Source organism: Geotrypetes seraphini, chromosome 3 (genome assembly GCF_902459505.1).
Source record: "Geotrypetes seraphini chromosome 3, aGeoSer1.1, whole genome shotgun sequence".
Lineage (NCBI taxonomy): Eukaryota > Metazoa > Chordata > Amphibia > Gymnophiona > Dermophiidae > Geotrypetes > Geotrypetes seraphini.
The window spans coordinates 383,673,119-383,696,968 of record NC_047086.1 but is presented as its reverse complement, the minus strand read 5'-3'; the positions used below and the strand labels follow the sequence as shown (position 1 = coordinate 383,696,968).

The following is a 23,850-nucleotide window of genomic DNA, read 5'->3' as shown; positions in this document are numbered from 1 at the left end:
CAAGTTTTTCACTGCACTGTTAACCTAGATTTTCCTGCATGACAGTATTTGTAAGAGATTCTACGTGAGAAAAAGATGACTGAGTTTAAAATTAAGATGGCTGCTGTGGATGGAAAGGTTGAGAGAGTACAAATGAATGAGAATCTACTAGTCAATGACAGTGCTCTTATACATAACAAATTGGAAAATTTAGGGCATGTCAGGAGGACAAGGAGCCTACTTTTAATTAATTTGCCTAAGTATAATAGGTCTTCCCTGCATAAAACCTTTACTAGTCAATATTCAGCCACTGGCAGTCTGTTGGGGTTTTTTTTTTTAAATGCTAAGGACTATAGGCAGAACTAGGCCTCAGTTTTCAATGCCAGGCATCAGTACTAGTGGGTGACTGGATTGTGCCAAGTCACTGGCCCTTATGTAGATTTCAGCCAATATTCAGCCAGGACCCAACTAAGACACTTGTGCAGGTCCTGGCTGAATATCAGCTGGGGCCCACATAAATGCTGTATCCATGTCTCCCACCCCTTCCATCCTCAACAAGTAGGAAACCCCCCTCCCATCCTATCCCCAGTCAGACTAGGCCTTTCAGGGGCCTACCTGAATGCCATGGTAATCTAGTGGGGTAATGGGGGGCAAGAGTGAAACCACAATAAGCCAAAAAATATGTCCTATAAGGAAAAACAGGGTTCCCTTACAGCACTGAAAGACCTACCCACCACATAAACACACACACAAAAAAAGAAACAAAAAGTAGAGAAAAAACCTCAGTTAAGCTTCATTTGGTAAAAAAAAACAAAACCCTCCATTTGATAGAAAAAGAAAGAGAATTAAATCACTTTCAAAAGTGTGGTTGGTTTCAACGGTGGGGAAAAAAAAACAGGCACTATAGCAGTCCTAAGAGAAGCCACCCTAATACAAAAAGCACGCCAAGATAGATGTGTAAATGTTTGTGTGGGAAAAAAAAAACCCTGCACATCCACAAAGTCTCAAACAGTTTCAACAAGAGCTTGTGAGCAAACTTCAAACTTAGCTGCAAATCAGTGTCCAGGCTGTCTTCAAAACACCTCCATCGTGTGTCGCCCCACCCGAACACCGCAGCCAGTTGCCAGATTTAATTCTCTTTCAAGTGGAGTTTTTTTTTTTTTTTACCAAATGAAGCCTAACTGAGGTTTTTTCTCCACTTTGCACTTCTTTTTGTTGTGTGGGCTGTGTAAGAGATTGTGTGTGTTTGTGTGGTGGGTAGGTCTTTCAGCGTTGTAAGGGACCTTCTGGTTTTCCTTATAGGGCATATTTTTTGGCATATTGTCATTGTGTCCTTTCCCTAGTTATCTTTGAGTACTTGGGCAAGAGTGAAACCCACTCATTCCTGCCCCTGGCAGTTACATATTAAAATAGCTGATGTGACCTCTAGGGGTACACTTCTCCCTCCGTATTTGCGGTTACAGCAATCGCGGTTTCGATGATTCATGGTTTTTAGCTTGCTGACTCCTCCCCCCCAAATTACGTCAGCTCACATAGAGAAATCGCCGATTCCCAGCACGTTCTTCACCGTGTTTTGCCTCTCCGTCAGGAACAGGCCAGGTCTTCCATCATGTTATTCGCAGTTTCACCATATTCACAATGTTTTTTAATAGAAAACAGCGAATAACGTATGAAAAAGTTATTCACAGTTTTTCTATATTTGCGGTTCTGTTAATCCCCTATCACAGCGAATACGGAGGGAGAAGTGTAGTCTTTTTTCAGCAAAAAATCAACATAAAAGGCTGTCGATTCTTGTTTTTAGAGTCAGTCCTTTCCCTGAGGATTGATTTGATATCTTTCGCCTGTATAGTGGGGAGTCTGTGGCGCAGTGGTTAAAGTGTGGTGCAGTGGTTGAAGCTACGGCCTCAGCACCCTGAGGTTGTGAGTTCAAACCTACGCTGCTCCTTGTGACCCTGAGCAAGTCACTTAATCCCTCCATTGCCCCAGGTAGATTGTGAGCCCACCAGGACAGACAGGAAAAATGCTTAAGTACCTGAATAAATTCATGTAAACCGTTCTGAGCTCCCCTGGGAGAACAGTATAGAAAACTGAATAATTTTTTTTTTAAAATATGAATATGCACTGTATGAAGTTCAAGTTTATAAAAATTTGATTAATCGATTAACATAAAATTCTAAGCGATGTACAATTAAAATGAGGGAAATGCAAGTAATCGTCTAAAACATGAACAGGGGCAAAGACTCTAATCTACAAACTGGAACATTAGGAAAAAAAGGGGTGGACTACAATTTGTATAGGAAAGAAACAAAAAAGGGGAGAACGAGGGGAGAACAAGGGGAGAGGGAAGAGAACCTAAGAAAGAAAAAAAACTAGATTAAAAAAAAAAAAAAAGATTTAGGGCTCCTTTTACTAAGCCGCTTTAGGGCTTTAACGTGCGGAATAGCGCGTGCTAAATTGCCACGCGCACTAGACCTTAACGCCAGGATCTAGCCGCGTAGTACGGGTTTAGCGCGTGCTAAAATGCGTGCGTGCGCTGAAAACGCTAACGCAGCTTAGTAAAAGGAGCCCTTTAATGATTATTGCCAAAAATAAGGCGAGACTAAAAGTTCAGAGATGAGTCGAAATTAAAACTCGAGCGCGTCTTTCAAAAGAAATCTTTTAAGGGCTCCTTTAAATGTTGCGAGACGTTTTTCCTCCCTTAAAAATGCGGGCAATGAATTCCACACGAGTGGGGCTGTTATTGAGAACATGGGGTTACGACGCGTGTTGATAACTTTCAACGAGGGGACCGTCAATAGATTTCTGAGAAGTGGATCTAAGTCAGGGGTGGGCAACTCCGGTCCTCGAGGGCGATTTCCCCAATGAATATGCATGAGATCTATTTGCATGCACTGCTTTCAATGCATATTCATTGGGGAAATACTAAAAACCTGACTGGATTCTGGCCCTCGAGGACCGGAGTTGCCCACCCCTGATCTAAGTGAACAAGCTGGTGTGTGGTATGAGGTGGTTGTTTACTGTTCAGTTTTCCTGGTAAAATGGTTTCTGGAGTTCATGGCATTACTCTACCTGTTCCAGCCGTTTTGATGTTGATCATGGGTATCCATTCCAAGGAGGATTTTTTTTTTTTTTTGTGAATGTTGGCAAAGTGCCACTTTGTGAACCAAAATAGTGCAAGAGAAATATGTGCAGAAACAATGTAGATGCTATGATACACATCAGAACAGGTTCCAGAACCCATCTGTATAAGGCAGGGATTCTCAACCCAGCCAGTCGGGCTTTCAGGATATCCAGAATGAATATGTATAAGACAGATTTGGATTAGAGAATGACACGGGGACAAATTTTTCCCCGTGCCTGCCCCATTCCTGCAAGCTCCGTCCTCATCTGCATAAGCCTCAAACCCTTTAAAATAATAAGTAGCAACATTCTAGAGCTCAGATTGTGATGTCATAATGCCTAAGCTCCGTCCTCATCTGCATAAGCCTCAAACACTAAAATCCTAAGTAGCAACATTCTAGAGCTCAGATTTTGATGTCATAATTCCTCATTCCACCAATGCCTAAGCTCCGTGCTCCTCTGCACAAGCCTCAAACGCTTTAAAATCATAAGTAGCAACATTCTAGAGCTCAGATTGTGATGTCATAATACTCTTTCAAATTGTATTTCTCCCCACTATCCTATTGTCTCATGTAAGTAAAGTTATGTCATTAATAGTTTGCTAACTGGACCCCTTTTAAATTTTTTATTGTGAAATGCTTAGAATTTATGAATAGCGTTTTATCAAATTTTTAATAAACTTGAAACTCATTCCACCAATGCCTAAGCTCTGTCCTCATCTGCACAAGTCTCAAACACTTTAAAATCCTAAGTAGCAACATTCTAGAGCTCAGATTGTGATGTCATAATGCCTCATTCCACCAATGCCTAAGCTTCGTCCTCATCTGCACAAGCCTCAAACACTTTGAAATCATAAGTGTTCAAGGCTTGTGCGGTTAAGGCAGAGCTTACAGGAATGGGGCAGGACAGCGACAAAACTCACGGGGACGGGGCAGGAAAATTATGTTCCTGCGGGGAAAAATTTGTCCCAATGTCATTCTCTAATTTGGATGCACTCCCTTCATTACATACAAATCTATCTCATGCATGTTCCATGAGAATCTGGCTGGCTAGGAGTCCTGAGGAATTTGTTGAGAACTGCTGGTATGGGGTATGGCAATAAATCCTAATGGTGAGTACAGTCGGCGAAGAAGAGGGGGAGGCTGGGTTCAATTTCCACTGCAGCTCCATGAGACTGTGGTCAAGTTACTTAATCCACCATCGCCTCTGGTACATGGACTTAGATCAAGAAGGTGTCATGCCTTAATCCATCCAGTGGACAGCTGTTCAAACAGAGCACCTTTCTGTAACTTGTACATGACAAGTACCAGGTCTAAATATCATCAATCTTTTTAGACATGGATGTCCCTTTCCCTTCTGCGAATATAGTTGGATGTCCTTCCCTGTGGCATAGTGAGGTTAGGAGGCGCCCGGGGCAGTGGTGCTCTCCTCTCCACCATGCATTATTAAACATCTTTTTCTATTATTATCAAAGCGGAGTCTTCTTCACCCCCCCAAAAAATAGAAGGTTTAATATGCAATATATATATATATATATATATATTTTTTCCATGTGCTTTGCTTAAGTAATGCATTATTAAACATCTTTTGACCTTAATATCAAACTGGAGTCCTCTTTATCCCCCAAAATAAAGCCCTGTTCACCTCTATGTGGATGTCTCCGGCACACCTAAGTGATGCCTAAGTCACGTCCACATAACTCTCGCCTTCCTAGCACCCAGCTCACGCTCAAAAGTAGACCTGCTTTTGCAAGAAGTCCTCTTTACACCAAAAAATAGAAGATTTAGTATGCAATTATTTTTTTTTTTCATGTGCTTTGATTGAGGAACACAGAGGCCAAAAGAGTTTTCTTTTTTGGGGGGAAAACAGCAGAGGAACTGGACAAATGTTGAAGGTACATGTTTGCTATTTATCCTAGAGAAATGACTACTTATGAATCAAGAGAATATAAGCTTGGCTTTGGAATTTACGTGTGGTTTAATGGCTGAGTGTGTGGCGCAGTAGTTCAAATCCCCCACCGCTCCTTGTGACCTTGGGCAACTGGAACAGAAGAGAAATATGATAAAGGAGCCAAATTTAAATACCACATAGGATATAAGTGGTATATAAATAATTAAGAGATGAATAAATAAAATTTAATAGTGGTACCAGCATTTTACTGCGTACAATTTTAATGTTAAAAAAAACAGCATAAAATTGTTTTAATGATGTCATAACACTAGCACATGATAACATTATAGACGTTACTAGGATGTCTATGCAATGCCTAAAAGGTGATTCTGCAAAGGACATCTAACAATATAGATGCGCTTAGGACTCGCTCAGCGCCGCTGAGCGCGATTCTCTGTTGTGCGTCTATGCATTAAAGAATCGTGCTCCTGGACGTCTAAACTATGCCTGACTTTTAGATGTCCTTTACAGAATATGGCCCTTCCTCCACCCGATTTTTGGACTCACTTCTCGAGACATCCAAAACTGGACGTAGGCGCGCTGTCGAAAATGTCCTTCTTTGTTACTGGATCAGCAAGCCAGCTCTGAGTCACGTCCACATTTTTTCTGCCAACTGTAAAATATAGCCATTGCATCCATTTGAGTCTATCAAGCTTTAACCCTGGCTCATGACATCCGTACAGTCCTGCAAAAACACGCTCTAAGCCGATAACCTTTCCTTACTTACAATATATTTATTGCTTCAGGGATGGAACCAAACCAGCTGAAACAGACATGCATCATTTGAAAAGAACTGTCTGCCGAATTTGGTGGGATGTATGAGCTGTGACGTCTCCTAGGTGCTGGAGTTTGTTGCAGACATAGTTAATGTACAGCCTAAAGGATCATTTGGATTTTAAAAAAAAAACCACATGGTACACTATTTAGCACTATTGAGTACCTGATTGTAAAAACCGCTTAGATAACCTTGATAGGCGGTATATAAAATCCTAATAAAACTTGAAACTTGAAAACTTTAAAAATTCTTGTATCCAACAGTATCTTCAAAAACATGCACAATAATATACACAAAGGAAGCAAACTAAAAACTTCATACTAACACACTAGTAAAAATACTAGTAAACAAAAAAGGTGGGGGGGGGAATTCCACGCAGGAGAAGAGATGGCAGAAACGTCCATCAGCTCAAACACAGAAATATTCTGGATCTTGAGAATGCTTTTGATCTGGTTGGCTAACTTGGACAGCTAAACAATTAGTGAACCCCGATATTAATTGATCAGACCTGAACACCCAAAGTTAGCCGTTCCAAAAGTGAGCAGCATCAGGTGTGGGTGTATCTCAAGGGATAAAAACTAGTCATCTAAACCGAGTTAACACAATGCTTAATTCCAGGCAGCCAACTTTAACCAGATACATGTAGCAAAATATTATCCAAGTTTCCAAGTTTCTTTGATATACCGTTTATCAAACAGGTACCTGAACGGTTTACAATGGAATCAGTCTAAAAAAGTTTAAAATTAATATAAAAAGAAAAGAAATAATACAAGAGGAATCATGACAGATCGACATTCTGGAGTCAAGACGGGAGGAGAGGCTTGGTAGATTTAATAAATACATCGAGAGGGGGGCGGTAGGGGAGAGAAATGCTGCACCCAATTGGGGAGACGGAGGGAGAGAAAAGGAAGACCAGGGAAGGAAGAGGAGAGGGAAAGGAAGGAAGGAAAGGAGATGCCAGATCATAGAGGGGGAGGAAGAGATGTCAGAGCTTGGGGGGGAGGGAAGGAGACTGAGATGCCAGACCAGGGAGAAAGGAGGGAGAGAAGGAAAGGAAAGAGAGGAGATACCAGAGTATGGAGGGGTAGGGAGAGATAGAAGGAGAGGAGAGGAGAGAGATGCCAGGGCATGGGGGGAGGGAAGGAGACAGAGATGCCAGAACGTGGGGTGGGATGGAGTGGGAAGTAAGGAAGAAAAGGAGAAGAGAGAGATGCCAGAGCAAAGGGGAAGAGGTGGAGACAGAGAGAGAAAAATAGAGACGGGAGTGAAACTGAAATGTATCATGTACAAAGGAGAGAAGGGGCATAGGGTTTATGGAAGGGTCATAAAGGGACGATGCCATATGGAAGGGGGAGAGAGCAGACACTGGATGGAAGGGGCAGTGAGAGAAATCAGATGCTGGGTGGACGGGAGAGAGAGGACAGATGCTGGATGGAAAGAAGACAGTGAAGAAGATGATTAAAGCAGAAACAACAAAAAGTAGAAAAAAGATTTTTTTTTTTTTTTTTTTATTTTTTTGCTTTAGCCTACCAGTATTCGCCTACATCAGGGCACCTACTGATTCAGGTGCTTAACTTAATTTTTTTTAATTGGTTCAGTCAGCACTGTTAATTGAACAGCGCCATTAAAACCTATTAAAATGATTAAAAAAAATAAAATTTCCGGTAGGCACCTGTATCAATAGGTGCCCTGTAAGTGTCTACCCGCGCCTACCTGAAAAATAGGCATGGTTAGAGGCAGAGTTTGGGCATGGATTGCCTTAGGAGCCGATGCATTAAGCCAAGAAAACCTTGACTTAATATACCAGCCCCTCACATGATGCCTACCAGTGCCTAAGTCGAGTTAGACGTCATTAGCTACAATTCTACAAATGGCACCTAACAACAATGCCTAGCGGTGCCTATCCACTAGACACTGTTTATAGAACTAGACCCTAAAGGATTGGTTTTTTTTGGGGGGGGAGGTTGCTTTTTCTGAAATATTTTGCTATCTTGACAATCAAGTGCTCCTCAATCCTACTGCATTCTTTAGGGTTGCATCAGCATTCTAATCTGTTACAAAATCCAACAAATGCATTTGTGTTTTAACATGATTGTGACCATGTTCAACAAAATGGTATTTGCCAGCCCTTCAAGTGTGGCAGGAAAAGCGTGAAGTTCCTGCGCTGACAGATACTGCTTCAAATATTGCTGCATTGTTTTCTGGAACTTGGAGATAATCTTTACCTTAGAACAGAAAACAGTCAAGAGCTGACTTGCTGCTTTTTCACAAACAGCATGACAAGATTTCTAGCAGATCGGTTTTCCAACTTAGACCAGTTACTACATGCAGAAAATTATATCTTTGTTACTAGTGTACTTGACCACTGTTGCCTTGAATTCTATTGTTCATAATGTTGCTGGATCAATACTCAGTCTGAGTTTTCAGGATATCCATCATGAATATAGAAACATGATGGCAGATAAAGGTCAAATGGCCCATCCAGTTGGCCCATCCACAGTAACCATCAACTCTTTCTCTCTCTAAAAGATCCTACATGCCTATCCCAGGCTTTCTTGAATTCAGACAGAGTCTCTATCTCCAACACTTCTTCCGGGAGACTGTTCCACACATCTACCACCCTTTCTGTAAAAAAAGTATTTCCTTAGATTACTCCTGAGCCTGTCACCTCTTAGCTTCATACTATGCCCTCTCATTCTAGAGCTTCCTGTCAAACGAAAGAGACTCAACTCATGCACATTAATGCCACATAAGTATTTAAACATCTCTTTCATATCTCCCCTCTCCTGCCTTTCATCCAAAGTAGTACCTGGCCAAAACCCAAAGTGTAGCAACATTCCATGCTACCGATCCAGGGCAAGCAGTGGCTTCCCCCATGTCTTTCTCAATAACAGACTATGGACTTTTCCTCCAGAAAATTGTCCAACCCCCTCTTAAAACCAGCTACAATATCCGCTGTTACCACAACCTCTGTCAATGCGTTCCAGAGCTTAACTATTCTCTGAGTGAAAAAATATTTCCTCCAATTGATTTTAAAAGTATTTCCCTGTAACTTCATCGAATGTTCCCTAGTCTTTGTCATTTGTGACGGAGTGAAAAATCGATCCACTTCTACTCCACTCAGGATTTTGTAGACTTCAATCCTATCTCCCCTCATCCATCTCTTTTCCAAGCTGAAGAGCCCCAGCCTTTTTAGTCTTTCCTCATAAGAGAGGAGTTCCATCCCCTTTATCATCTCGGTTGCTCTTCTTTGAACTTTTTCTAGTTCTGCTATATCTTTCTTGAGGTAAGGTGACCAGAACTGAGCAATACTCAAGCTGAGGTCACACCATGGAGCAATACAGAGGCATTATAACATTCTTAGTCTTGTTAACCATTTTGTTTGCTTTTTTGGCTGCTGCTGCTGCTCATTGAGCGGAAGGCTTCATCACATTGTCCGCAATGACACCCAGATCTTTTTCTTGGACGCTAACATCCAAGGTGGACTCCAGCATCTTGAAACTATGATTCGGGTTATTCTTCCCAATGCCGCATCACTTTTGCATTTGTCCACATTAAATTTCATCTGCCACTTGGTCGCCCAGTCTTCCAATTTCCTAAGGTCTGTCTTCAATTTTTCACAGTCCGCATGCATTTTAACAACTTGGAACAAATTTAATCACCTCACTCGTCGTTCCAATTCCCAGATCATTTATAAGTAAGATAAATAGCAACAGTCCCAGTACAATCTCTGTAGCACTTCCTGTTTACAAACCCAGCTCCTTAGCGACTTGCGTCTGCATCCCTGACTGATGGATCTCAAGGCACCGCCTAATATACCAAACGGCCTCTTACCACAACCTGTATGCCACCGTAAGCATCACTCGATCTACTACCAAACTTACAAATCACTCCATAAAAAAAATCAATTTGTACTATATTCTAAAAACCAACCTCATTCCCAGTAAAACTTATCTGTGAGACCCACCGGATCAAAAACCCACCAACGATGCACACACCTGCAAAGCAAATGCTATTTTACCTCTGTATTAGGATATGTCCAGACGGAAAATGCTGCAAATTTAAAATACCCTATGTCCACTAAGTCTGTATTTTCAAGTCTATATGTTATAACTATACTGTAAACCAGTGGTCCCCAACCCTGTCCTGGAGGACCACCAACCAGTCGGGTTTTCAGGATAGCCCTAATGAATATGCATGGAGCAGATTTGCATACCTGCCACCTCTTATTATATGCAAATCTCACTCCACCAATACCTCCTATCCCATGACTCTTTCATTTTCTCAGGAGCCTCTCATGAGGAACTTTGTCAATAGCGTTCTGAAAATCTAGATACACCACATCAACCAGTTCACCTTTATCCACATGTTTATCCACACCTTCAAAGAAGTCAAGCAAATTGGAAACAGCCCGGCACTGAATATCCAGGCTCCGCACCAACCACGGGAGTCAGCCCATCTAACTCCCGCGGTCTGAACATTAGCCCCAGAGAGTTCTTTAGACATGGAGCGGCATGGTGTTGTTAGGTTCAGATCATTGTGGTTTGGTTTGGTTTGGTTTTTAGATGACATGATTGAGTTAGCTTCTGCGATATCGGTGGTATATCTAATAAAATTGAACCTTGAATTGAATAGTCAGTATTTAAAAGGAGAAGAAAAAAAAAAGAGGGAGAGAATAAAAATAATCTTTGACCTTTTCTTTAGGGATCTTAAACTGGACAACATTCTTCTCGACGCAGAAGGTCACTGCAAGCTGGCTGACTTTGGGATGTGTAAAGAAGGAATTTTAAATGGGGTGACGACAACAACCTTCTGTGGAACACCAGATTACATTGCACCAGAGGTAGAGTTCTGTTGTTCACAGTTCTCAAATAATTTGTTCTTTGAATTATGGATGGTTGGTTTGATTATGGAATGCCCACAGAAAGAAAAGATCAGAGGGAGGTAGTGGGGGATAGGGGAAAAGGAAAAGAGTGAGACGTTTAATAATTTTTGGTACATGGAATGATATTTATTACATGTTACATATATTTGTTCTTAATTTGTGTTTCACGTAGTTCTATTGTTAATTGGTCTTACTTTACTGTACATTTGTCTGCCATCTTAGTACGATTTTTGTGATTAGCATTGCAAGGCGCTTTTGTTCCATAAATTCTAATATTTAATATTATTGTGCTGCTATTGGATGATGGTTGTAACTCTTTTCCATTCACCAATAACCCCCCACCCCCACCCCCCTTATACGAAGCCGCATTAGGCTTTTTTATCACCAGCTGTGGGGTATTTCCATTGCCCCAGGAACAAAATAATTACCTGTACATAATATATAAGCCACTTTGATTGTAACCACAGGAAGGTGATATATCAAGTCCCATCCTCTTTCCCCTAAAAAAAAATACTAACGGGCTAAATGGACTTCCTATTAATATACTATGGGGCTCAAAATCAAAACAAAAATACGTCTAAAAAGACAGGTCGTCCAAGTGCAGATAATCAAAACAGATTTTTAGACTTATCCAGAGACTTTTTAGGTCTCTGAATGCCGCTGTGCACCCAGAGCTGAAAGGGGCATTTTTGAAGGAGTGGTGAGGGCGGGATTTGGACTGGACGTGGACTGACCTAGACTTAGTCGTACAGCAGGGATAATCAAAAGTTTTACGAGGTTGCTCGGACGGAACTTATACGTTGTAACTTAGATGATGTAAAACCAGGTCTAAGGGCCAGATTCTGTATAGGTCGGGTTGCCACTGAGCTGAGCGCAGCAAGGGAATCTCCCTGCCGCAATCAGTTTAGCAGCCGCAGCAGGGAACCTGCACACACACACACACACACACCACAAAGACTACCGGCAGGAGGGATGCCCAGTCCCTCCTGCCAGAACACCCGAAGCTGGCCCCCCCACCCTCCCAAATGTCTGCGGCAGGAGCAGTGCCGAATTCCTCCTGCTGCCACCTCGCCGAGACATCTACCCACAGGGTGTGGCTTAAGTGAATTGGCCAATTGGAATATTGGGCCCCTCCCGGTGCATCCCAGAATGCACCAGGAAGGGCAAGGCCCGCCATTCTGTGATGGCCAGTTAAAAAAGGTATTGGTGGGGTCCGGGTGGGCTTTTGGGGATAGGTGGCTTGCCTTTCGGGGGGGGGGGTTCTGGCAGGAGGGACTAGGCATTCTCCTGCCAATGATCTTTAGGGTTGTGGTGGGGGTTCTGGCAGGAGAGAGTGGACATTCCTCATGTGGGGTGGATGTCTCGGTGAGGTGGCAACAGGAGGAATTTGGCACGCGGACATTCAGGGGTGGGATGGGCGGCTTCAGGTATTCCAGCAGGAGGAACTGGGCATCCCACATCCAAAAGGTCTTGTTCTGGGCGTTTTGGGACTTGGGTATAAAGATAGACATAGTGGCAGTCTGGCCAATTAAATGCCTGGACGTATAGGTAGACAAGTTTTAAAAATATATATGTATTTTGGACATAATTTTTGGGAATGGACATTTTGCTTCTGCCGACTAGTGCCCTACATTCAAATCGGACTTACACGTTTCTTTTGATTATGACCCTCTTATCTCCCAAAGTAGTTGAAGAGAGGAAGATTTCTTTCAGAGCTCCAGCAGAAAGCAAACCCATTACAGACCTATATAGAAAATTTTAAATAGAATCTGAAACGCAAGGTATCAGAGATGCATATTTCCCAAAGATCAAGTGTGTATATGTAGAACAGGCAGTCCCCAGGTTAAGAACAGGTTACGTTTTTAAAGTTGTTCTTAAGTCGGATTTGAATGTAATTCAGAACTTGTAGATTTTAAGATTCTTGCTGCTTATCTCTGCTCCCAGCTGACAAAAGGGTCAATCGTCCCTACCAGTGTTCCCTCTAAGGTACAGCACGTACAACCACACACTGTTCTTTATGTGGCCATGCATCGTTCCGGAATCTGCTGCAAGAGAATTGTAGGAGTCTATGCCACTGGAAATACTGCTCGGTGAAATCAAATGAAGCCACAACCATGTTCTTAAGTACGAGTTGTACAGGTCTTTTATCTGCCATCATCTACTATGTTACAGTGTTAAGGCCGATAAAGACCTGTACAGTCCAGGCAGGTCCAGCCTGCCCATCCATGCCATCAACTATGAAACCCAAATTACACCCACATTAAACCCAATTACGCATTAATAGTAAAATGGAATAATGTGATATTTGAATATTTTTACTGTTGTAATTGTCTGTTGCCTATGTCCAGATTGTTCTTATTGTATCACCTTAGGTGAATTTCTTCAAAGGGGAGGTAAATAAAGTTAGTGGTCAGTTAGCAAAAGCAAGCCCAGACTGATCTTTTCAGATTGCTTATTCTTTTTAACCTCTGTTTCCCCAAATTCAGATCCTCCAGGAGTTAGAATATGGTCCTTCAGTAGACTGGTGGGCTTTAGGTGTTCTGATGTATGAAATGATGGCTGGACAGCCCCCATTCGAGGCCGACAACGAAGATGACCTTTTTGAGTCAATCCTTCACGACGACGTCCTGTATCCAGTCTGGCTCAGCAAAGAAGCCGTTAGCATTTTGAAATCAGTAAGTCTTCCTGCGCTTTCCTAATTCCTAATTTGGGGGAGGGGAGTTCCTGCTTGAAACTGAATTTGACAAGCAGAGAACAGGCACCGCTGGGAGTTCAAGTCCAGTTCAGAAGTGCCACCGGCAGGATAGACGAGCCTGGGGATATTTTGCAGTTCTTGTGGGAAAGGAATCCGATGTTAGTGCTCTTCATTGCTCTGCTGTGTGTTGCATAACACAGAATCACGCTAAGAAGGAAAAGCAGGAACGGGTGAGACCTTCGTGATCACCTCTGACAGCTTCTGCTTTTCGCTGCCTGCATCTAGTCCAGGGGTGTCCAACCTGCGGCCCGAGGGCCGCATGCGGCCCCATGAAGTATTTTGTGCGGCCCCCGGTCAAGGGCGATGCAGTGTTTTCCTGTGCTGCCCCCGGGTGTTTACCGTCTTGCCGGCTTCCTCCTCTGTCTTGCTGCAGCGTTTGTGCGGCCCCAGAAACATTTTTTTCGGCCACTGCGGCCCAGGGAAGCCAAAAGGTTGGACACCCCTGATCTAGTCCCTTGTGCTGCTGTCATAAAAGAAATGCTGCTATGAACTTCTTTAAATCGACTCTTTGCAGCCGTTATTCAGACCGCGGGAGGCAGCCCGGCTAAGTTTTGTGGATGGTTATGAGCCTGGATATTGGGCAGTTTCAGACGATTGGCACTGAAGTGGAAATTCTGTAATTGGCGTCTAAAAAGATAGGCGCCTATATTATAGCGCCTGTCTCTCGTCGGTCACACTTAGGCGCCTATTACAGAATTGCGCCTAACTAGAAGCTTAATCGATGCCGCTAGCGGACGTTATAAAATACAAATCTCCCCCTTTTTAAAACCTTGGACAATTGGGAACCGATCATCCAGGTTTTTGGGGCAACAAGGGCATTTGCCTGGGTTGTCTTTTTAAAAAGGTGTTTGTGATAAGGGTGGTACATTTATTGTATTTATTATATTTATGGTATTTATGGTAAAAAATGAGGTGACTTGATACATTATTAATGGTGTGCGAGTGCATGTATTAGTTTTTCTCTTCTTCTAATTGTAACTCAAAACATAATGTAGGCCAGAGTTTAAAAGACCTAAATTATAGGCACTTAAGCTCATAATTGGAAAAATTAATTGGGTGATATTAAGCGGCTAAGTCAATATTTAAAACTGGCCTGTTAAGTTAATAGTGGCCAAACATAGGTCTGCTACATACATAGCGGTTCATAGACAACGGTGCGAAAGACAAAGGCGCGCCCGGACAATTGAGCGCAGCTCTAAATTACTGTTTTTAGGGCTCCGACGGGAGGGCGTGGGGGGGAACCCCCCCCCAGTTTACTTAATAGACATGGCGCCGGCGTTATGGGGGGTTTGGGGGGTTGTAACCCTCCACATTTTACTGTAAACTTAACTTTTTCCCTAAAAACAGGGAAAAAGTGAAGTTTTCAGTAAAATGTGGGGGGTTACAACCCCACAACGCCCCCACAACAAGGCGCGATGTCTATTAAGTAAAGTGGAAGGGGTTCCCCCCATGCCCCCCCCCCCCGTCGGAGCCCTAAAAACAGTAATTTAGAGTGGCGCGCGCCTCCGTGCTGCGCTCAATTGTCTGGGCACGCCTTTGTCCCGGCGCGCTTTTGACCTGACACCGGGTTGGCCACTATTAAGCGGCTAAGCCAATATTTAAAACTGGCCTGTTAAGTTAATAGTGGCCAAACATAGGTCTGCTACATACACAGCTCAATTTGGCTGCTAAACGTAACAGCCAGTGTTTGAATATTCATACCTAGTTGGCTATGGGGCTAGTGGCTAGCCACTAATCGCGAATATCCTGCAGAGAGAGCTATTTCCCCGCTGAATATTAGCAGTTAGCCGGCCAAATGCTATTTAACCAGCCGGGAGCAGTCTCTGGCTGGTTAAATGGTACCGAATCCCTATGGCGTGCTCCTTCTCTGGCAGCGTTCAAGGTCCGTTTAAAAGCCCACCTCTTTGAGAGCGCTTTCGACTCCTAACTCCTCTCACCTTGGGTTCTGCAACCCCAACCCTATAGGTCATGTCTGTCTGTCCAAGTTAGACTGTAAGCTCTTCCGAGCAGGGACCATCTAGTAAAATGTACAGTGCTGCGTAAGCCTTTCAGTGCCATATAAGTGATAAATAGTACTAATAGTATATTGGACAGTTTAAAACTGACAGACACTTCAGGACTTTCAGCACCATTAGGGAAAGCGGAACATTCAAACTGAAAGAGAGGTCGGTCACGTTTTTAGGCCATGATCGGGCCTCTTTCTGCGCTGCCTTGAAGGAATTTGCCAGATCTTAAGACAAGTTAGCGAAAGCGATACCCTTTCCCGCAGTAATCCGCTGCAGTGTTCAGAAATAAAGGTTAACAAATAAAGATAAACGTGAGTTGAAAGAAGATTGGTATGGTAGCTCCCGACTGGTTAAATGGTGCTCAGCTGGCTGTCTGGAGACATTCGGTGGGCCCTTGCCCGGAGAATGCCTGCTGAATATGCCCTCTAACAGGTGAAACAGAAACCCGCTATCTTATCGGAGGTAGTCGGCATTTCTCTAGGTCAGGGACTCGCAAACTTTCCGGCTGGCGGCACACTGAATCCAGTGCCTCGGCCTGAAGGCACCTGGAGGTGCGCGGACGTGATGATGTCATCGTGTCGACCTGCGCGGAGGCCCATCTGCCCACGACCCGCTGCAGTGGAGGGATCCGGGTGGTGTGGGGAGAGGAGAGTCATCTGCTCTGGCTGACTTCCTACAGGATGTCCTGTAGGCAGTCAGCCGGCGTGGATGACTCTCCTCTTTGCCAGAGTATCACGGCACACCTGAACGCTCAGGAGGAGCACTGGTGCGCCGCGGCACACAGTTTGCGATACACTGCTCTAGGTAAATGTTTAGGTTTATTAAAACGCTTCTTATACCGCTAAGCTAAAAATAAAAGATCAAAAGTGGTTTCCAAAATAAACAATAAAATCAGAAATTGAAAAGAATTCCATTAAAATAGGAAAGGCCACCACACACCCATACAGAGTTCTTTTCTATGCCGTTTAGATTTTGTATTTTTAATATTTTTATTGTAAACCGCTTTATTTACTTGTAAGTGAAATAGCGGTATATCAAATCAATGAAATCTGTAACCTGTAAGAGCTAAAACCATATGCCTTCATGAACTCAAACTCTGATATCTATCTCACAAACCCTGAAAAATTATAATTCCTGGATATGGACGGACTCTTCTAAACTGTAAATCGCATTGAACTCCTTCTGGGGTATATTAGCAATCCATAAATTCTTATGCAATGTAATATAATCAAGTTATACCTCTGAAATCCAATCCCTGCCAGTCTCAAAGGTGGGAAGGGGTGGCTCACAGGTAGAGCTGCTGCCTTTGCACCCAGAGGTTGTGAGATCAAATCCTTGTGCAAGTCACTCACTCCTCCAGTGCCCACCACTTTGAATGTCAGCTTTGAAATGTCAAAGCCACAAAAAGGCAGTATACAAGTCCCCCTTCCCTTTCCCCAAAGCTCAGTGGTCCCAAATACCTGGCAGAAACCCAAAGAGTAGCAACATTCCAGAGCTGAGATTGTGACATCATAATGCCTCATTCCGCCAATGCTTAAGAGCCAACCTCACCAGTGATGTCACAATGGCTTGATTGTCCTATACTCAGCTCACATAAGAATTGCTGGGATAGACTGAAGCTGTGACTCATTGGTAGAGTCGCTGCCTCTGCATCCAGAGGTTGTGAGATCAACTCCCAGTGCTGCTCCTTGTGACCCTGGACAAGTCGCTTAATCTTCCAGTGCCCACCGCTTTGAATGTCAGCTTTGAAATGCGAAGCAACATAAAGGCAGTACACAAAGTCCGCCTTCTCCAAAGAAACCCAATGGAAAATAGTGTATCTTGAGTGTTAACCAGACAAATAGGACTATATAAATAGTCCTGAAATTGTCCGGTTCAACTTATCTGGTTAAGCATCAGCTACTGAGACATGGATTGGCATTGAAGAAAAAATCTCTGACTGCCGCTGTCTGAATATTGCCACCAAAGAAGCCATATACTTATACATCCCTAATTCTAAATATGGTACTAAAAATCTAGATGCACAGCCAATTTGTGTGTGCAACTTAATTGTCAAACGAGCCAATTAGCTCCGATATTTGGGCACCGATAATCATTTGTCAGCGCTAATTAGCATTAATTTAAATTTACACATGCCTCTGTAGACGCTGGAAAGTGGAGGGCAGAGGAGAGTAGACGGTAGGAATAGGATGAATTATTTCTGAAACCTTGCCCTTGATCCAGGAAATGAAACTTTCTGATTTGGTTTGGGGGCTCCTGATCCGCAGATCATAAATGCTCTCTGGGATCTGAATGATGTCTCCTTCACACATAGGTGTGTAGTTTGTCAGTCTGTCTTGCTTTACAGGAAACCTTAAATCCTTTCTTAAACCACCTCTACTCTCCCCCCCCCCCCCAATCCTCTACTTCTGTAGACAATGCCCTCATCCTTCCTGCAAAAAACAAAAGGAATTGACCCCAAAATATCCACAAAGAAGAAAATCCAGAGAAAACCCCCCAAAAAACTCTGGAGTGACGATGTTCCTAAATGGACTTTATTTGAAAGTGTAAAAGTTCCAAAGGTACACTGAAATCATCCACATAAAATAATTCCATCCACATAAAAATAAATCATCCACATAAGAGCCTTAAAGGACCTAGTCCGCTGGGGATACAGGACTCAACAAGGTCCGCGTTTCAACAAAAAGTCTTCTTCAGGGGTCCCTGGGGATGAGTACGTGGGAAACAATTGTGTGGTGAGCCGGAAGTGAGACACTTTTGGGTGATCTTTGTCTCATCCCTCTCCTTCTCATCTCAAATTCAACAGTCCGCCATAACCTGTTGTTTCTTCCCCTACAACTTTGCAACAATCCATCCATTCTGTTCTGAGGGCACCGCTAAGACCCTCGCCCACACCCTCATCGGCCTCACGCCTAGACTACTGCAACCTGCTTCTCACTGGCCTTCCGCTGAACCATGTCTGTCCTCTTCAATCTGTTCCTAACTCTGCTGCTCATCTCATAGTCCACCAGTGTCGCTATGCCCACACGAGCCCTCTCCTCAAGTCGCTTCATTGGCTCCCTATCCGTTTCCGCATACAGTTCAAACTCCTCTTTCTGACCTACAAGTATATTCGTTGTGCAGTAGAGGTCTGCACGGGAACGGGGATTGTGGGAATCCCCCCCCTAACCCATCGGACTCCCACAGGGACCCCCTTCTGGCCCACGGGACTCCTACGAGGATGGAAGGCTTTGGAAGCAGGGTTCATCCATATAATATAATGGACACGTCAGCCTTAGGAAAAGAGGGGGTTTATAAGTTAATTACCTGAACAGAAAACAAAAAAAGGGTTCCACCAAAGAGATTCCACAAGGAAAACAGCAGCGCAAACACAAAAGAAACTGTGGAATTGATGATTCTGTCAGAAGTAATTACTGCTTTTTATGGGGACGGGCGGGGAAGGAGGTAATTCCTTGCGGGGATGGGTGGGGACGGAGAGGATCCTGACAGGGATGGGTGGGATTTCTGTCCCCGTGCAACTCTCTATTCTGCAGCTCCTCAGTATCTGTCCTCTCTCATTTCCCTATGCTCCTCCCTGAGAGCTCCTCCCATTGGATAAGTCTCATGTTATCTGTACCCTTCTCCTCTACAGCCAACTCCAGACTCCGCCCCGTCCACTTTGCTGCACCGTATGCCTGGAACAAACTGCCTGACTCGGTACGTCAAGCTCCGTCGCTGGCAGTCTTCAAAATCCCCGCTCAAAGCCCCCTTCCTTAAAGCTGCTTCCAGTTGCTAACTCCAACCCATCTGTGGCCCCCATCTATCTTGCATTCCCTCTGTAATCCCCCATCTGAACACTGTGTATTGATGCACCTTTTTGTCTAGTTTGTCTGTCGTAACTAGATTGTAAGCTCTTTTGAGCAGGAACTGTCTATTCCATGTTTGATGTACAGCGCTGTGTATGCTTAGTAGCACTATAGAAATGATACATAGTAGTAGTCAATGGCGTAGTGAGGGTGAGAGGCACCTGGGGAGGTGGCACCCCTCTGCCCTTTTCTCCGCCCCACCCACCTCCACATTGTCCTTCCCCACCCCTTCCAGCTGCACGCGTGCACACACCGCTTCTCTTCCCCTGTACCTCTGTAACGTTCCTGGCGCAAGCAGCAACCTCCAAGCTACTGTCATGCTGGTGTCGGCTCTTCCTCCGATGTCACTTCCTAGGCACCAGTCCAGGAAGTGACATCAGAGGAACTTCCTAGGCACCAGTCCAGGAAGTGACATCAGAGGAACTTCCTAGGCACCAGTCCAGGAAGTGACATCAGAGGAAGAGCCGACGCTGGCGCGACAGCAGCTTGGGGGGTTGCTGCTGGTGCCAGGAATGTTAGAGGTACGGGAGAAGGAAAACGGTGGACACATGCGGTAGTGGGGAGTAGGGAAGAAAGGGGGACTGAGAGGAGGACAGGTGCCTGCACCCTCATCAAGAGGGCACCCGGGGTGGACCGCCCCCCCTTCTCATTCTCTCCCTTATTACGCCACTGGTAATAGTAATACTGTTCTTGAAATTAATCATGGTATTGGCCTAATGGTGACCCGTCAAATGTGTGCCTGACAATTCCACCCCGACAAATGCTCCCCCGACAATTACGCACACTGAATGGGAGGTGACCCGTCAAATGCACCCCGACAGTTGCGCTCCCCGATCACAATCCACAGTGGATACTATTTTGTATTTTTAAGTGGGGGGTACCCCCCCCCACTACACTTAAAATATTCACTTGGTATCTAGTGTTAGGGTAAGGTTTAGTTCATGATTATGGGAACCTTTTACATACGTTGATATCTGGAAGGCCCTGATTTGCTCAGACTCCTCAGGCCCCGTCCCTTGGGAGGGGCTTCAGGCGCCTCAAGTCCCTCCCAAGGGATGAGGCCTTAGGAGTCTGAGCAAATTAAGGCCTTCCAGAAATTCCATTTCTGGCAGATTCAGATTGGTATGTGCATTTCACAGGGTGCAATTGTCGTGCGCGGATTTATCGGTGTGCCTGGCCCAATATGCCCCACAATTCATTTGGTCGACCTGTACCTCCACTACCGCCTTTAGGAAAACACTGGTTCTATTTTGTACTCTGTTACAGGCTGCCAACCACTTTGTATTGCTAATTAGATCACTTTGTCAACAGCGGGTGGGCAGCAAGAAAACAAGAAAACACCTGCGAATTGCATAAACTGGATTAAACAGGCAGAAAAAAAGCAAAAAAAAAAAGCTGTTTTATTTAGCTCTAAAAATGTTTGATCTTGTTTGTACACTCCAGCCAGGTTCTGTCAGAACAGAACAGGAAAAGCAGAGGAAATACAGGGCGTCGGAGCCTCTTGCTGCAGAGCACGCCCAAAGGGATTATGTCTGGAGCTCGCTGCTTCCTTGCATTGTACTTACCAGATGCTGCTCCTGCTCCGTGGTCAGTTTGGAGTAAATTTTCATTAGGCGCCTAACTGTTACTCAGACACAAGGAGGCTGCGTAAGTCCTGTTTCAATATACAGCGGTTATGGAGCACGAACCCCCCCCTAACTCTATAAAGCTGCACGCACAGTTTTATGCTTATGGGTCAATACTCAAAACTCCGGCGCTCTATGGAACAGCGCCGGTAAATATCGTGAGGGCGGTGCAGCAAAATAACTTCTCAGCGCTCGACACTCGTAACATTTTGAATTATACGCGCGCCGTTAGCGTTGAGCGTTGGGAGGTTAAGGGGAAGGAGCCTGCCTGCTGCTCGCACACAAGAACCGTGAGGTAAGCTCTGCTCTTGTGCAAATGCACCAGCAAACCCAAAGGTAAAGCACACGTTGACGCCTGTTTTCTGCACCTTTAAATATAAGCTTTCCAATTTTTTTTTTTTTTTTTTTAACATGGAAGATTTATATTTAAGCAGGAAACAGCTGCCAATGTGTGCTTTTAGGGGTCCTTTTACAAAGGCGCGGTAGCGGTTTAACGCGCGGAATACCGCGCGTTAAACCGCCTGCCGCGCTAGTACCTAGCGCCTCCATTGACGAGGCGTTAGGATTTTAGGCTGCCGTGGGAGTTAGCACGTGATGAAATGTCCGACACGCCAACCCCCGTAGCGCGCCTTGATAAAAGGAGCCCTTCGTTTCGGGTTTGCTCTGACTCGGAACGCATTCGTTTCACTTCCACTGCCGAATAAACGTTTTAAACTGCTTTATTTCAAACACGCTTTCTTATCAAACTTTTAGGAAAGTCAATCAAAACTTATCTATTTGATCAATTTCTCTGACCCCATTTCTGCCTCGATGTATTTCTAAAACACTTCCAGACAAATTTGATTAACCTTGCATTCTAATTTTGAAAGTTTTCTGTAATATTGCTGTCTGTATACAGTCTCTTCCTCTGTAAACCGTTCTGAACTGTTTGTGGTATTGTGGTATCCATAATAATAAAATGCTAGAGCGCGCATGCGCTCTTGAAAAATCGTTTGGTGTGGCGCCGTGAGGTGTGCTTCTGTGGCAACATTCTAACCTCACGGCGCATGCGGGGGCTGAAGGTGCGCGACTGTGCTCTCTCCCTGCCTCGGCGCGTCACCGCCCGCCCTCTCTCACCGCTGCCTCTCACTCGCTGCCTGCCCGCGTCCTCGCCGTGTCACCTCACTCGCCGCCGCCGATCCTCTTCAGAGCAGCCTGCGATCGTGGCCGGCTTTAAAGAACCTCGCAGGCCGCTCTCCAACCTCAGTAGCACGCTCCCTCTGACGCACAGGATCGCGTCAGAGGGAACGTGCTACCGAGTTGGAGAGCGGCCTGCGAGGTTCGCTAAAGCCGGCCACCACGATCGCAGGCTGCTTTGAAGAGGAGCAGGCCAGAAGACGCCGAGATGGAGGGGAGGGTAAGAAGGGGATCAATACCGAGAGCCAGGGGGAGAGGGAAAGGGAAAGGGGGCTGCTTTGGGGGGGAGGGGTGTGCTGGGGGGAGACAGAAGGGGCCATGGATAGGGAGAGGGAAAGGGGGCTGCTTTGGGGGGGAGGTGTGCTGGGGACAGCTTTGTCTGGGAGGAGACAGAAGGGGCTATGGAGAGATAGGGAGAGGGAAAGGGGGCTACTTTGGGGGGGAGGTGTGCTGGGGACAGACAGCTTTGCTCGCGGGGGGGAAGACAAAAGAGGGCCATGGAGAGATAGTTAGGGAGAGGGATTCTAGCACCCGTTAATGTAACGGGCTTAAAGACTAGTATAAAAAATAAAGTTATTATCTTAAATCTGTTGTAAACCGCGATGAATCCTAGCGGAAAATTGCGATATAGAAGAAAACGTATGGTATGGTATTAAATTAGATAAAACCTCAGATATTAAAGGCAGAACTGTGGGAAACCCTCTTTTCAAACCCTCTTGAGGGCAAATTCTATAAGAAGCCCCCATAAGTTAGGCGCCGAATTAGGCCCTGTTCAGCGCGATTCAAGTCAAATTAGGTGCTGTTTAATGAATCACGCTGAGCGGCACCTATTTTGGAGGCGCCCAACAAATAGGCCAACTCTAGGCACGACTAAAAGGTAGGCGCCTAGCTGAGCGCTTAAGCACGCTTAAGAGCAGCGATTCTGCAACAAGGCGCCTAACGTGCAAAGCGCCTATTTTTTTTGAAGGCCGCCTAAGTTTTTAGAGGCGCCTTATTGCAGAATCGCTCTTTTCTTGATAGGCGCCTAGGTTGACCTACGGCGCCTTCCGGAGAGCAATTAAAACCGTTCTGTTTGACAAATTCATCTCCTAAACAGAAGCCTCACTACTTACAAAGTTATATTTTCCCTTTGTCAATTTCTATGTAATACGTCGTTCCCTCACGTTCTGCATTTTGCAATCCGCTGATTGTCCAGCATTATTCCTTGGGCTGCATACATGAGACCTAAATTACATACTTAAGATTCATGTTCTCCTTTTAACTATTTCTTGTTAATAAGTTGCACCCTCACTACTTGCATTCTGTAATTCGCTTCATTCTGCAATTCGCCTCATTGTCCAGCTCTATTCTAAAATTCGCAGATTGTCCAGCTTTATTCCTTGCATACAAGAGATCTATACTACATACTTAAGATTCATGTTCTCCTTTTATCTATTTCTTATGTAATAAGTTGCACCCTCACTGCTTGCATTCTGTAATTCGCTTCATTCTGCAATTCGCCTCATTGTCCAGCTCTATTCTAAAATTCGCAGATTGTCCAGCTTTATTCCTTGCATACAAGAGATCTATACTACATACTTAAGATTCATGTTCTCCTTTTATCTATTTCTTATGTAATAAGTTGCACCCTCACTGCTTGCATTCTGTAATTCGCTTCATTCTGCAATTCGCCTCATTGTCCAGCTCTATTCTAAAATTCGCAGATTGTCCAGCTTTATTCCTTGCATACAAAAG

At 44.5% G+C, this 23,850-nt stretch overlaps 1 protein-coding gene across 1 annotated transcript in view; it reads left to right on the top strand.

Annotated features, from left to right (window-relative positions):
• PRKCE (protein kinase C epsilon) overlaps nucleotides 1–23,850 on the top strand; it is a 736,834-nt gene that overhangs the window by 649,081 nt on the left and 63,903 nt on the right. Inside the window, exons 12-13 of the mRNA XM_033935756.1 lie at nucleotides 10,529–10,667; nucleotides 13,196–13,384. Of these exons, the coding sequence (XP_033791647.1) occupies nucleotides 10,529–10,667; nucleotides 13,196–13,384 (328 nt within the window). The remainder of the gene's footprint in view (nucleotides 1–10,528; nucleotides 10,668–13,195; nucleotides 13,385–23,850) is intronic.